At 44.3% G+C, this 14,154-nt stretch overlaps 1 protein-coding gene across 1 annotated transcript in view; it reads right to left on the reverse strand.

Annotated features, from left to right (window-relative positions):
- The window catches only part of tmtc2a (transmembrane O-mannosyltransferase targeting cadherins 2a), a 101,604-nt gene that overhangs the window by 22,466 nt on the left and 64,984 nt on the right, over nt 1–14,154 (reverse strand). The window contains exons 3-8 of the mRNA XM_050036658.1: nt 12,990–13,824; nt 10,829–10,943; nt 9,936–10,021; nt 6,616–6,800; nt 6,406–6,484; nt 3,060–3,181 (exon numbers count right to left, since the gene is read on the reverse strand). Coding sequence (XP_049892615.1) covers nt 3,060–3,181; nt 6,406–6,484; nt 6,616–6,800; nt 9,936–10,021; nt 10,829–10,943; nt 12,990–13,824 — 1,422 coding nt within the window. The remainder of the gene's footprint in view (nt 1–3,059; nt 3,182–6,405; nt 6,485–6,615; nt 6,801–9,935; nt 10,022–10,828; nt 10,944–12,989; nt 13,825–14,154) is intronic.

The raw sequence follows: 14,154 nt of genomic DNA on the forward strand, positions 1-14,154 counted from the left end.
CACATTTTCTTTGGCACTTTTCTCTTTACATTCAATTAACCCTTTTCCGCGGACATCCATCAGAACTGGAAGCAGATTGGTTCAGTCCAATTCGGTTGGTGGAAGTCGTCATTTAGGAGATTTATGAAAGGATTCAGGTCAGTCTTAATTCTGGTTTTTAACGACTATCAAAAGGCAGTTTTGTATTCGGCTCTTTTTTGTTACTGATTTATAGCTGTTTCATGTGTTTTTGGATTGTTGAGCATCCGTGCTGAACGTATCTTAATACACTGCTGAGTTCAGATTCATAAATCATCTCAGTGTTGACTGACCACAGCTTTCCCAAACGCACACCACACCCCTCTGACTCCAGCAGGAGATCTCTGACAGACAGCGGGGCTCTACGGTTACACTCGGCTCGTTCGTAATCACTTTGACCTTGGGAAGAATGAGGCAAATTAGTGGCTTTAGGAGGTGCACTTGTTATTTGCGCCGGGATGTGGATGGGTACAAGACTATCAGGTTCCAGCTTTATTATTGAGTGGATTTAAGAACGGGGGGGTTACCACTTTGAAAGTTAATGTGCAGTAGTACTCAAGAAAAACAGCACCACAGCACACATTGGGGTGAACCACAGTACAAGACTCCAGTTTGACCTTTCCTCCCCGTGTCTGTATTGTCAATTGACTCCGGCAGGACAGCCAAAAATGTAGCTGATGGAGTGATTCAATAAGGAAGGAGAGTAATTGCATTATAAGCCTGTCCACTGGCCCATTGTCCAGGGTCCATCCAATCTCCTGTTCCTTAAGCCCTGTAGTAGTGGAGGGGGGCCTCTCTGAGAGAGAAGGCCCTGCGCTGAGCCCGAGGGAGCGCAGCAGATGTCCAGCCACACTGGGCGACTCTAATCTGAACCTGAGCTTTACCGTACGTGTGTGTGTGTGTGCTACGTATATCTTCAAATCTTTCGACAAAGAGAGGAAATGATCAGAACCGAGGTTTAAAGCCTCAGAGGGTTGCAGCTGCGAGTGTGTAAGACACTGCAGGTTGGTTTCCTCAGCACCCAAGGCCGTGGAAGGGAGGAGGTCAAACATGTCTGGAGGGGCTGCAGAAGGCACGCAGTTCAACTCTCACATCTAAACTTGAATCAGCTGTGAACACATCTGTTGTCACATGAATGTGTTTTTGTTTTGATGGGATGCGAGAGGTGGTAGGAGGATGGAAGCGGGAGTTCTTCTTGCAGAAACAAACAAACCAGCTGTCTTAAAAAATGTTGGCACTGTATGTTAGGCAAACCGGTGATACAATTGTATGTTATGATGTAGCAAATTGAAACTTGTTAATGTGTTGTAGGCTCAGGTAAAAACTCCTGGGCATGATCCTGCATGGAAATGAAGCAATGTCTGGTAAATAACAGCCACTTTTTGTGGCACTATCCTGGCAAAAAAAAAACATAGTTAAACTGCTTTTGTCAGAGTATCCTGGCAGGAAACACAGTTGGGTCTCCCTAAAAACAACCACATCTAATTGCACTATCCCAGCAGTAAATACAGTGACCTCTCGGTAAAAAAACTGCTTTTCATCAGACTATCACAACAGGAACCGCAGTTATCTCTCACAGTCAAAAACAACTCCTTTTCGTCAGACTATTTTTGCAGGAAATGGAGCAATGTCTGGGTAAAAAATGACCTCTTTTTGTTGCACTATTACGACGAGAAACACATGTCTCTACCAAAAACAACTGTTTTTCAGCAGTCAGAGTATTCCGGCAGGAAATGCAGGTATGCCTCGGTAATAACAACTGCTTTTGTTGCACTGTAACAACAGGAAACGCAGCATTTTCTTGGTAAAAACAAGCGCTTTTCATTGCACTTTTAAGACAGGAAATGTAGCCATGTCTCGACTGAAAACAACTGCTTTTGTCACGCTATTCTGGCAGGAAACGCAGGTATGTCTCAGTAAAAACAAGCACTTTTTGTCGCACTATCTCGGCTGAAAACGCAGCAATGGTTCAATACAAACTACTGCTTTTTGTCGCACTATCACAACAGGAAATGCAGTAACGTCTCGGTAAAACCCAACCACTTACCGTCAGACTATCCAGGTTGTAAATGCAGCAAAACCTCTTGGTCAAAAACAACTGCTTTTTGTCTGTGTAAAAAAAAAACACACCTCTTTTCACGGCACTATCTCCAGTGGAAGGACTGTGACAGGTTGCTAAAAAACACCCACGTCAGGTGCCTAAAAAGTTGCCTGTGTAACAGTGACAAGTTGCAAAAACATTACTGGTCTGACAAAGTCGGCTCATTTTCTATGTCACTTTAGAGACCTTGATATGCTTCGTACTAAATATGCAAATGTAACATTTTTTTTGCAGAAACGTAACAATGCCAATGAATCAAAACATCAGAAGGACAAGGCAACATTTGGGAGAAGTTGGGTAAACTTGTGTGCCCTTGATATCTTCTAACACCCATAGACACAGTGAGAGACAGAAAACAGACAGATAACCTGGAACTTATCCAATCACAGAGGGATATCTTTCATCCACACCAGACAATCTCCCGACGCCTGTGACCTTCAGATGTCAGTCGTGAATTTATGCAGCTACTATTTGGCAGATTTTTAAGCTACTTGGCATCAGTCCTGGATCAGGGGCGATCCAAGGCCACCCAAAAAGTACTTACGGTTTCTATCATTTCTTCTTTCACACTGTGTGATCCTCTTTTCATCCAAGCGGCAGCGCTGGAGGTCAAACACTGTATTCATGAATGCATCACAATCCCTGTAGCTCACTTCTGATCAGGGGAAGAAGAGTTTGTTTGGCATGCACCTTCCACAGTCAGGAGCTCACACCTCATAACAATTATCACAGTTCTCCAGGCTCTGCAGAGGAATCGATACGATGGGTTCGCCTTGCTCCCATAAGTCACTCAATATGCATTATTCATCGCTCCGCTCTGCCACTTCAGGTCCCGTTTAATTACACTCTGCCAGGTAGTTAACCACCACAATCGTTACTAAGATAATGCCCCGGCTCGCCTTGTGATTCTCCCTGTGTGTGTGTCAGTAATGGGACTTACGATGATGGACAGGAGTTTGCCGTAAGTGAGGTGGGCAGGGATATGGTCAGGCTTGGCCCTGAGGGACTCTCTGTACCAGTGGCCTGCTTCCTCCAGCCTGTTCAGCCTCATGTAGGCCTCTCCTGGAACACAGCACACAGCAGCAGTCACGATTAGTATTAGAAGTGTGACATGAGAAGTGTATGAAGCAGGAATCCTCTTCCTTTTTGGCATATGCATATATAGAGGTTTTAAATAAAGAATATCAGCAATAAGCTAAAAGACATGATTTCATTTTAATAGAATAAAGTACAAGGGCTCACTTGGCTACATTTCTTACAGATTAAATAATGACATATTCTTGATTACTTTTATTGTTGGCACGCTAGTTCATTTGGCGAGGACGTCCATTTTTTAATTCAAAACTGATTTATCGACAAAACTTTTGGCAGGGACACAGAGTCCACAACCACTCATGCTTTAAAGGGGTAGTTCACCCCAAAACCAAAAGTACTTATTGTTCCCCTTCCCTGTAGTGCTATTTATCAGTCTAGATTGTTTTGGTGCGAGTCGCTGAGAGTTGGAGAGATCAGCCGGAGACATTTGCCTTCTCTTCAATATAATGGAACTAGATAGCACTCAGCTTGTGGTGCTCAAAGTTGCCAAAAAATTGCAGAGTCTCTTTCCAGAACTCATGACCAGGTTACATAAGATATTCCACAGACCTTGTTGTGAGCAGTTTCATGTCTTTCTACCAAGTTACACTGCATCACCGTGCAGGAGGAAGAGTGCATCTACTCACAGACGAGAGGCTCGTGCTTGTGACAGCACAAGATGCAAACATTAATAGCGCCCTCGTCAGAGCTGTAACGTTAGCTAGCCATAATCTGTGTAAAATAATGGACGTTACAGCTCTGATGAGGGTAGTGTTGTCACGGTACCAAATTTGGGATCCACGGTACGATACCAGTGAAAGTATCACGATTCTGAGTAGTGTCACGATACCAAGGCAAAAATTAGGCAGATGTGCCTTTTGTCATTTATAAAAAGATAAATCACTTTTCTATAATACATCACTGATATTTCAATGGAATAAATTACTGATTGACTTATTCATAGAAAAACAGCATCAATAAGTGATTAACATGGGGGGGATCAAAATAAAATAAATAAATAAAATAAAAATCAACCAGCCACCCTCCTCCCCTGATAAGTAAAGAACAGTCCCTAAAGTGCGGTGAGGTTTGTGGACCGTTACCTGGCACAAAGAGAGAAATGTGAACGGCTTGTTTCTCCTCTGACACGTCACATACTGTGTGCCGCCACGGCTCGGCTGTTCAGGTACGTAGTCATGACACCAACGAAGAGGAAATTATTGGACCTGGAGCCGGGCTTCTCGGTCGCTGGTAAGTCGTTATCTTGCGCCGCGGAGCACTATGAGCCTACGCCGTATTTGACAGGAATACGTATTCCTGTCCGTGTCTGTGACCCCCGTTCAACCCACAACCGGCAGGATTCGCCTTTCGTTTCTGCTGCTGGTTGAAATCTGTACTCACACAGCGTGCTGAATGATTTATTTTGCTCGCACAAAACTATTTTTAGTCGCAAATGAGAGTAAAATGCTCGCACCGTAGAGCTCTGTGGAAAACAAATCACTGTAGCATATATAAACAAATGTAGCCTACAAGTAAAACTAAATAAATAATAACTTTCACCGCTTAAAGATACTCAGTAGCTCAGCTAATACCTGACATGTCACTGGACATTCATGTTACATGTTATTGGACGGCGCATGGACACTCACCCTCTTGTGATTGGACTTTGAACTTATCCCACAGTCGTGGTTCCGTGAGGTACCGTAGTACTACGGTACTCTAACATTATGGTATCATATGTACCGTGGTGTTTTAGTACCGTGGTCTACCGTTGGTACCAGTATACCCTGCAACACTAGACGAGGGCGCTATTCATGTTTGCATCTTGCACTGTCACAAGCACGAGCCTCTCGTCCGTGAGTAGATCCACTCTTCCTCCTGCACGGTGATGCAGTGTAGTTTGGTAGAAAGACATGAAACTGCTCACAACAAGGTCTGTGGAATATCTTATGTAACCTGGTCATGAGTTCTGGAAAGAGACATTGCATTTTTTTGCCACTTTGAGCACCACAAGCTAAGTGCTATCTAGTTCCATTATACTGGAGAGAAGGCAGACATCTCTATGGGCGATACCGCCAACCATCAGCAACTCAAACCAAAGCAAACTAGACTGATGAATAGCACTACAGGTAAGAGGAAAAATATGTGTTCTTGATTTTGGGGTGAAGTGTCCCTTTAAGGCTGGAGCAGATTCTTGCTGTGTACACACGGGGGCGACATGCTTAAGAGGCATTGAACCACCTGTTTAAGTTATGTTCCGCAATGCTCTAGACGTCCTGATCACACTGGTGTTTGGACCCTGGCGCACGTGCTTGCAGGTCGAGTTTAATTTGTCAACATATTGGAGTTTTATTATTTAAATCTCCCGATACTGCTGCACAGATAACACTGCCTTGTTTTTCTAACAGGTGCAGTACACATGAACTGAACCCTGCCTCGCACCCATAAGGTCAGCATTCCTCACATGCTGAAAACACACCACATCGTAGTGCAGAAAACACATTTTTTTTCTGAAAGAACAACTGTTGTATTTAAAGCTCTGTAAGATTCTGTTTGATCGGAGCACATGCTGTCGGCCCCCGGGGTAAAATGACATCAGTTTAAACAAAGAATCCCCTGGACGCCGCTCTAACGCAAACACTGCCCTCCACCAACCTCCTCCCTCCACCTGACAAAACACGCTTCCCCATTCTCATTCAGCTCGTCCAGGCAATATTTGCAGACATCTCCCTGCAATCTCAACTATGCCGTCAGGATGAGCTTCCAATAATGTAATTAGTGTTACAATAACAAAGAGGGGGATGTGATTTATTGCAGGGATTAGCTTCGGTCCTCTGTAACAGGACACAAAGTCTGCGCAGTGTTGGAATCAAACAGGTGGTTCGAGTCCTCTGAAGGTTTTTTTTGGCAGTGATTTTGTGTCAGTTTTTTGAGCTCAATTCAAAGATCAGATAAAAAGGAAAATGGAAACAAACATGTAAAAAAAAAGAATTAAAATCAAGCCAAACTTGTCCCAGGAATATTGTTTTACTCGCGTCATAAAGCAAGCATGACACTGTTCCTCATAATCACATGTATCAAATGGTTTTGTTGCCTCATCAGAATACTAATTAACATGTCAAAGCGGGTATCGCCAGAGCAGCTGAGTTTTTCATCCTGCAGTTTCAGCCTCTGCAGCACAAACTGAGATTCAGGGTGAAACAGGCTCTTACCCATCATGTTGAAAAGGCTGTGTGGTGCAAACTGTCTGGGCATTTTCTGCACTGCTTCCTTATAAATAGACAGAGCCTCCTGAAGTGGAGAGAGGGGGAAAAAAAGTTAACTTAGCAAGTCCAGTTTTTGTTCAGCATCAGCATTATTCAGGCCTTGTAATTGATGAGGGACTTTGTGCCAAACAGATCTTATTATCTGCAGCTTCTCACCTCCTGCTGGCCCTGCTCATGGAGCAGCTTTCCCAGGTTGTACAGGCAACTGGTGACAGAGCTCTTGTGGGCGTGGGGGTCCTTTAAGTTCTCATCTGGGATGTCGGCACAGGTCAGAAAGATGCGTTTGGCCTCCTCAAGGTTGCCCTGGTTCATCAGGATGATCCCTGTGTTCAAGTAGGCCGCTGAGAGGAGGAAGGGAATTAATTAAACGCCACATCTTGCCATGTGGATGTAGGGAAATTTGAAACACAGGATTATAACCTGCTGTTCCAAACATAATCCCCTAAATAACTAAATCCAAGTCATTTTCTGATGCTGTGAAAAATGCTGATTCATGCACAAAGTGTTTAGATACATGCGGATATAGCAGTAATCAGCACAGGAAATCACATTATCAGCTGAGTATTTTAAAATGAGGAATTGGGGAACATGGATGTGCAGAAATATCCCCAAAAGGGGACAGTACAGAGGTCCAAAGCAGATAAAATAACCACATGAAAAAGAAATAAATTTTTCCTCAAAGGAGATTAAGTTAAAAAAAAACCTGATGATAACTTATCGAGTTGAAAACCCAGTCCTCCCTCATAAAATTGTCCTTGGTACAGTAAGAGATGGACCCTCATCTCACACATGAGCACCCAAGTGTGAAATTGAATCTCATCATTTCACCGTCAAGCTGAAATAGTCTGAATATAGTCCTCTAAATGAGCACGTGGCAAAAGAACATCTTATTCAGCATTCAGTTTGGACCACGACGGGGATCCAATAACGGATCTTTAAAGCTGGGGTAGGCAGTTTTATTTTGGCGTTTATTGGGCAAAAATCCCATAATAACCTTTCAGCATAGTGTAATTTAAATGGACTGAGAGAAAATGATTCTGCACCTTCTCTTGGCTCTGTGTCAGGCTCTAGAAGATTTCAGCCTATGATGAGACTTAGAGGTCATTTCAGAAAGAGGGCGTTCCTATTGGCAGGACAGTGACAGCCTAATTCAAAGGGCGGAGAATCCTGCAGAGAAAGCTTGGCAAAAACTTCCTACACTACAAAACATCCCAAGAAAGGAAGACAAAGACAGTCTCAAAGAGAGTCTGTCAACAAACGACATAAGACACGAGTCAATATTGGTGAAGCATTTTAAAAGATGGAGAGATGGAGTTAGTGTTCATTGCTCAACTAGTTGAAAACCTCACTTTTTTCCAGCTCATTTAGGAAGTACTGACTGGAAATTAACAAATCACTAGGACTTGAAGCATCCAACCCTGCAGTTACCACAACACTCATTAATGATTTGGTGTGCTAGTGCGTGCAAATGTATCACTCAATTAAATATTCCATTTGAGAAAAGACTGAATTATTAATTTGTGGACAAACTATCAGCAGCAGCAACATAAAGTCTGGGCCATTTTCAATGAGGATCATTTACTTCGACATGCAAGTTAAAGTTCACAAATTGGTTCAATTTCATGATAAAAATCAATTTGATCGTAAGACCTTTTTTTTACAGGGTCCAGAGATGGGGAAAGCCCCTCAGAGCACCTGAACCGTCAGAAACAGTTTTCACTGCAAGTTAAAACCATCATGAAAACATGCAAATTAACCTGTACATTAAATTAAAGGCAAAGTGTCTACAGTCATTTAGTAGTTAGTTTAATAGTACTTTAGTAGTTTAGCCTTCTACCAGTGTTGCCTACTTGGCAACTTTCTCGCTAGAGTTAGCAACTTTTCAGTCCCTCTTCGCGAATTCATTTCTAAAAAGCAACTAGCAACAAATTTAGCAACTTAATCAGATCATTAAGACAAAAGAGAGAATTATATTGTAATTCATCCCCATGCATGCTGCTCAGCGTTATCGCAGTCTGTGGCTCTGCGCCATTAGCGTGGGGTTTCTACCCCTCTGTCCTCTCTCCTCTTGTGCCGTGTAGTAGGTGTGGGAGTTTAGTTACGGTGAGTTTCGATAGTTAGGTTGACACTCTCACTCTATGGATTGGAAGCACGAGAAAGTTGTTTAGGATTTTTCCATTGAATCTAATTCAACAAAGTTTTAATGCTTTTATTAATGCACGATGATGTCATTAATATGCAAATTATCTGGCAACTTTTAGCAACTTTGGGAGCTAGTGCTAGCTACTTTATTTGGAAAAGAGTTGGCAACGCTGCCTTCTGCTAACCAGAGCCAACGACTCACAGCTTAAAGTTCACGTTTATGTAGCTAACGTTAGCTAGAGCCTCAAATCACAGTCTGTCATCTCAAAGTGCATTACATGGACCTTCAGTCGGCGGCTGCAGCAACTCACATTCAGCCAGCGCCAGGGATCTGATCCTGGACTGCTCCATTCCCCAGTGAATAAGCAAACTTTCTGTTGCTGCCTTGACACAAGTTAAAATCGGCACTGTTGCCGGACACCAGCCCAATGTGACACCCAGCACTGGGGTTTGCGCTTGCTGAATTTGAGCCACAACAGCTGACAACTGAAGGTCTGACTCGAGAGCTGCTGCCCACCCTCCTTCCCATGAAGCAGTTCTCCGTGGTGGGGAGTGAGGTGGAGGGACCGCAAGGTGGCTAGCTAGCTAATTCTTGTCTCATTTGTGGTTTGATAAAAAGAGAGAGAGAGAGTGCGAGACAGTGTGCAAACCTACAATGAAAAAAGATTAAATACATCAATGTATGGGAAACACTTAGGGTCGTGATAGACTTGCCGCTTGATCGAACGTACACGTACACAATGCGCCGTGTCTGTGTATATACTTGCTGAAGCACTACACAGCCAAAACGCACAATACTGGCAGTCTCCACTTGGGGCAGACAACAGAACTATAACCCGGGTAGTGCATGCCGGGTGTTGTAAACAAACATGGATGCCCTTGATATGCTTGATGAGGAAGAAGAACTATGTCACTATATAACGGCATGGAAACATAGAGATGCAGGTAATTCCGCACCAGGTCTGTCAGCCATTGCTCCGACAGCGACTCCGTCTGGTCTGATCTCACGGTCACCGCATTCATTCGCACAAGAGCCTCTGGTGGTCATGTGAATATTGCATCTCGCGCACACGTCACGGTACCTCGCGTTGAGATGTGCGGCCAACGCATCAAACGAATGCAGATTACGCATGGCAGCCATGATGCGGTCGCGTTTGCAACAAGCATATTACGGCCCTTAAACTGTCCGAAGCGTGGGAGGGGCTTAGGACTGCCTTTTTTTGCCTTTTCCAGATTTCTGCCTACTCAAGCTTTAACTTTAATTAATCAAAGACCGAAGTTGAAAAATGTGTGAGAACATCTGCTACAAAATGAGACTCTCTTTATTTACTTACATGCCAGTGTTGGCCGACTCCCAATGGCCAGCTTGTAATAATGCAGCGCTTCAGTGAAACGTTCATTCTCCTGCAGCAGCAAGCCACTGATAGACACAAAAATAATAAAGCAAAAATGAGACATTTTATTACAACCATAAACTCCATAACAGAGGATTTGCTTGCTGTTCTAAATCTGTGAATCCAAAATTACAGCACGTCAAAGTGATGAGGAGACTGTGGGTGAAAGCTGAGAATACAACAACATAAAGTGTAGCAGCTTCTGAATCGCTTACCCAATATACCCCTGCATAATCCCCAATACACCCAACCATCCATCATATTCAAATAGCACCTCAGTTACAAAGAGTGCACAAACACCATCACTCGCTTTTCCCTTCTCCCTGTGTTGCTTTGCCAGCTTCCTGACACCCGTAACTTGAGAGGGAACAGAGAAGTGGGGAGAAAAACAGTGTCAGCATGAGAGCGAGAGACATGGGTCTGCTGTGAGGTTTTGGCACCTTTGACACTCTATATGTTTCAGGATTGGAAGCGGCTTTGTGTCCTCCCACAGGCCCCGCAAACCAAGACTAATCAAATCAGTGGCAGAAGGTACAAAGAGCCACCAGGGACACACAAAGTTATTTCCTCTTTGTTGCGCTCTTGCATCACGCTTAGCTCCGAGTCTCACTCGCTTCTTTCCTCATGTATTAGATCTATTTTTGTTTTCTTTAAAGTTCTTCCTGTCTGTCACTCTCCCTGTCAGTACGCCTTTTCCCCCTTCTCCCTTTCTGCCTTTCTTGTTCTTGCCACGGCAATCTCAAGTGATGGATGGGAGGAATCGGAAGCCGTTCGTGTCAAGACTTTGCAAACAGGAGGGGGGGGGGGGGGGGACGGGCGTCTTTAACACTCACAGGTTATACAGCATGTCAGCCATGTTCCCTCGGTGGTGCAGAGCGTTTCTGTATGCCTTCTCCGCCTCCGCCATCTTGCCCTGGTTCTTCAGTACGTTCCCCAAGTTTCCCCAGGCTACAGGAGACATGTGTCAGTCAAAAGTTGCACTTTCAGAGCAGAAAAACACAACATTGGTATTAACCTAAAAACAGTGTGATTGCCGTCAATTTGCCAAACTGTTATTAATAGTTAATTAAATAATGAGTAACCACAAAAGCCTCTGTTGAGCATTGTACATAGTTGCGCTGCTTGTGTTCACTGATGTAGTGTTAGTAAGATTTCAAAGCAGGTCTTTGCATGAAGGAGCAGAAAGTCATATTTTGGGGTTTCCTCTGTGGGCCTAACTGTGTTTCAGTTCCCCAAGCACAGACTTTAGTTCCTGTGATTCTCTCGTATACTTTTCCTACTTTTTTACACCTTGCAAGATCACGAACAAGGCTGGGTACACTGAGTTTCGGAGGCTCGCAGCTTAAGGATAGAAACCTTTTTTTCCCTAGTCAACAAAATGAGCCAAACTTCTCAAATGCATTGGTGGTTTCATTTTGTCAGTTGTAGAAGAACTTTGCCTAAAAGGTTCAGTATGTAACTTTTTACCTGTATAAAAAGTTTTTCATTGCCAATGGGCGAACAGGTTGTACTGTCACTTAAAAAACTGAGACTTTCCCTAACTTTCTCTGTTGCCTCTTGCAGCAATGGATGTATGAATAGACCTGGGTGCAGCGTTGAGGGCGGGGTCTAGTTCATTCCAACGACAGTTGCTCAGTTGCTCATGAAGCGAAAATTATTCAACTGCTGCCTTTAAAAAACTGGATAATCAGTGCTGCATCCGCATCATTGGGCCCATAGAGCAGGCACACTAGTAGTCTTGATATTGATCAATCATGTTTGAGCCGGCTGCAGTTGTTGCCAGGTTAAACAGTCCGTGCGGTGAACTAACGAGGCAGAACATAATTGGCGTCACTGCAAACTCTGAATCCATCGCAATGGTTCAGCATATTTACTTCGTGGGTCTGCCCCCAGAGGCTGTATCGCCGTCTGCCAGAAGTCAGACGCCGAATACAGCCGATGGGTTCCAAGAATGGCGCACTAGAGACTTACGCTGGCCGAGTGGCTACTTCCGGTTTAGCACTCTGCTAACTTGAATGGAGTTATCTAATCTTGCCGCTCTTCCAGATTTTATAAATATTATCGGACTGAATGGTTTAAATCCTGATAGTGAAATGAGTCATTTCACAGGAGCTGTGACTCAAAATAATTTATCTGCTAATTTACAGATGTTTTTTTCCTGATATAAGTCTATGGGACAAAATCTGTTTGTGGCTAAACAGCATCACGTGACGGGAGTTGTAAGTTTGGCCACTACGCAAATTGTTTAAAGCTTGGTGCACTTCTTGGGGGCCTGCTAGCAACCTGTTGAACAACTTCTATGTAAAAGACTCAAGCCGTATTTTCCAGAAAAATCCAAAGAATGAGACGCGATGCACGTTCCCGGGTGACTTGCAATTTTCAGCTACAGTGCTAACAGAATGCAACAGCAGCTAACATTAGCTAAGAAATGGAGTCCGCTAACATCATCAAACGACCTGCACCCATCCCTGCCCAGCGTAGACAGACCTTCAAATGGCGCCCTGTAGGAACTCAAATTCAGCCAGAGCAAGATAAAGCACCCGAGCACCAGGGGTCTGATCCTGGACCGCACCAAGTCCTTGCCGGATCAGCAAACTTTTCTGTTGCTGGCATTACATGGATTAGATTCGTTGTTGCCGCTGGCCACCAGGGCTGGGGTTTGCACTGGCTGAATTTGAGTTGCTACAGCAGCTAAGCTCCAAGCTGCTGTCCACGCTTCTCCTGGGGAGGTAGTGTCCTAGCAGTAAAGAGTGAGGGTCAACGGTCTGTGCTACTTCGCTGATCTTTGTCTCATTTTTTGTCTGATAAATGGTAAATCCATCTATGTCAGTGCCCCAGGCACTAAAGAGAAATCCTAACATTAGAAGAAGCTCTGATATGTTGAATATATCGTGATATTGCTGTTTTTAGCTGGTTAATGTTGGCTAACGTCAGCTTGCTTGCCAATGCAGACGATATGTTTGCTAGCTTTTGAGACAAACTGCTGTCTCTTACCTTTGGCAGGATTAACACCAATCCCGGACTTGTAAAGATTCTCCTCGTTGCTCCAGTCTCTGTTTCTTTGAACAGTTCTGAGTCCATTCAGCAGCACTAGTCCCGTACAGAGACACAACAGGAAGGCCTTGCAGCCTCTAGTCCTCAGTCTGATGTACAGGGTTCTTGCACCAGCAGCAACCAGTAAACAAAAGCCTATACTGGGGATGTATAGTACCCTCTCTGCAATTACAAAACCTACATAAAAGAACAGGTTTGTGGCTGGGATGAAAGGCAACGACAGGATGCCCAAAGAAAATAGTACTAAGTTTTCTGTAGGGGGCAGGGATGTCCGTGGAGGGCAGTGGTGGAGTCCAGCTGACCCGTTTAGGGTGGTCTTTGGCGGGCCCTGGTCTGTGTTATGGTTTGTATCAGGGGCATGGTAACCATTCCCATTGGTGATTGATTTCCCATTTGTGACAAAGGCTTTCCCATTGGTCTCCTTGGCTTTGGAGGCGGGGGCACGGAGGCCAAACAACCCCAGGAGGATAAATCCACTATAAAAGGCAACAGTGTGAAGGTTCCTCCAGTCGGCCAAGGACCTGACCAAGGGCACGGCGTCCATGGACCAGTCGAAACTGAGTTTATCGGGGCAGAGCAGCAGCCAGGCGTTGGCAGCCGGCAGGTGAAGGAACGTCAGTGTCCGAGTGAGAAAATGTGGCGAGTCAGCTGCGGGGTTGTCCGAGTTGGAGAAGTTGGGAGGCTTGTTGCCCATCCAGTAGAGACGAGCTGACAGCAGAATCACTCCCCAGGAAGCCAGCATGCCGAGACTCAGCAAAACACTGATGTTCTTTTTCTGGTGGAGAGGAGAAATAAAAGTCAAGCTAAAGAAAAACACCTAAATCAACATTTCAGACCAGAAGAGCTCAGTCAAAGCCACAGTATATTTGTCCATGTTCCAGAGCACCTGAATTTATTTTCATTTTTAGAAGGCTATATTAATACCTGTTATGGGTTATGGGTCTGGATCGCAGCTGAATCAGAGCAAGACGGTCCTATAAATGTATTAGTGGTCTCTGCAGACAACAAGTTATTAAGAAGGATGTTCCACCCTTTCAGTACGAGCTCTTAGGGTTTGATTTATAAAGCCACCTTTGAAAAAATGCTTTGAAATGTATTACCCCAC

The sequence above is a fragment of the Epinephelus moara genome, chromosome 23 (assembly GCF_006386435.1).
Source record: "Epinephelus moara isolate mb chromosome 23, YSFRI_EMoa_1.0, whole genome shotgun sequence".
In the NCBI taxonomy this organism is placed as follows: Eukaryota; Metazoa; Chordata; class Actinopteri; order Perciformes; family Serranidae; genus Epinephelus; species Epinephelus moara.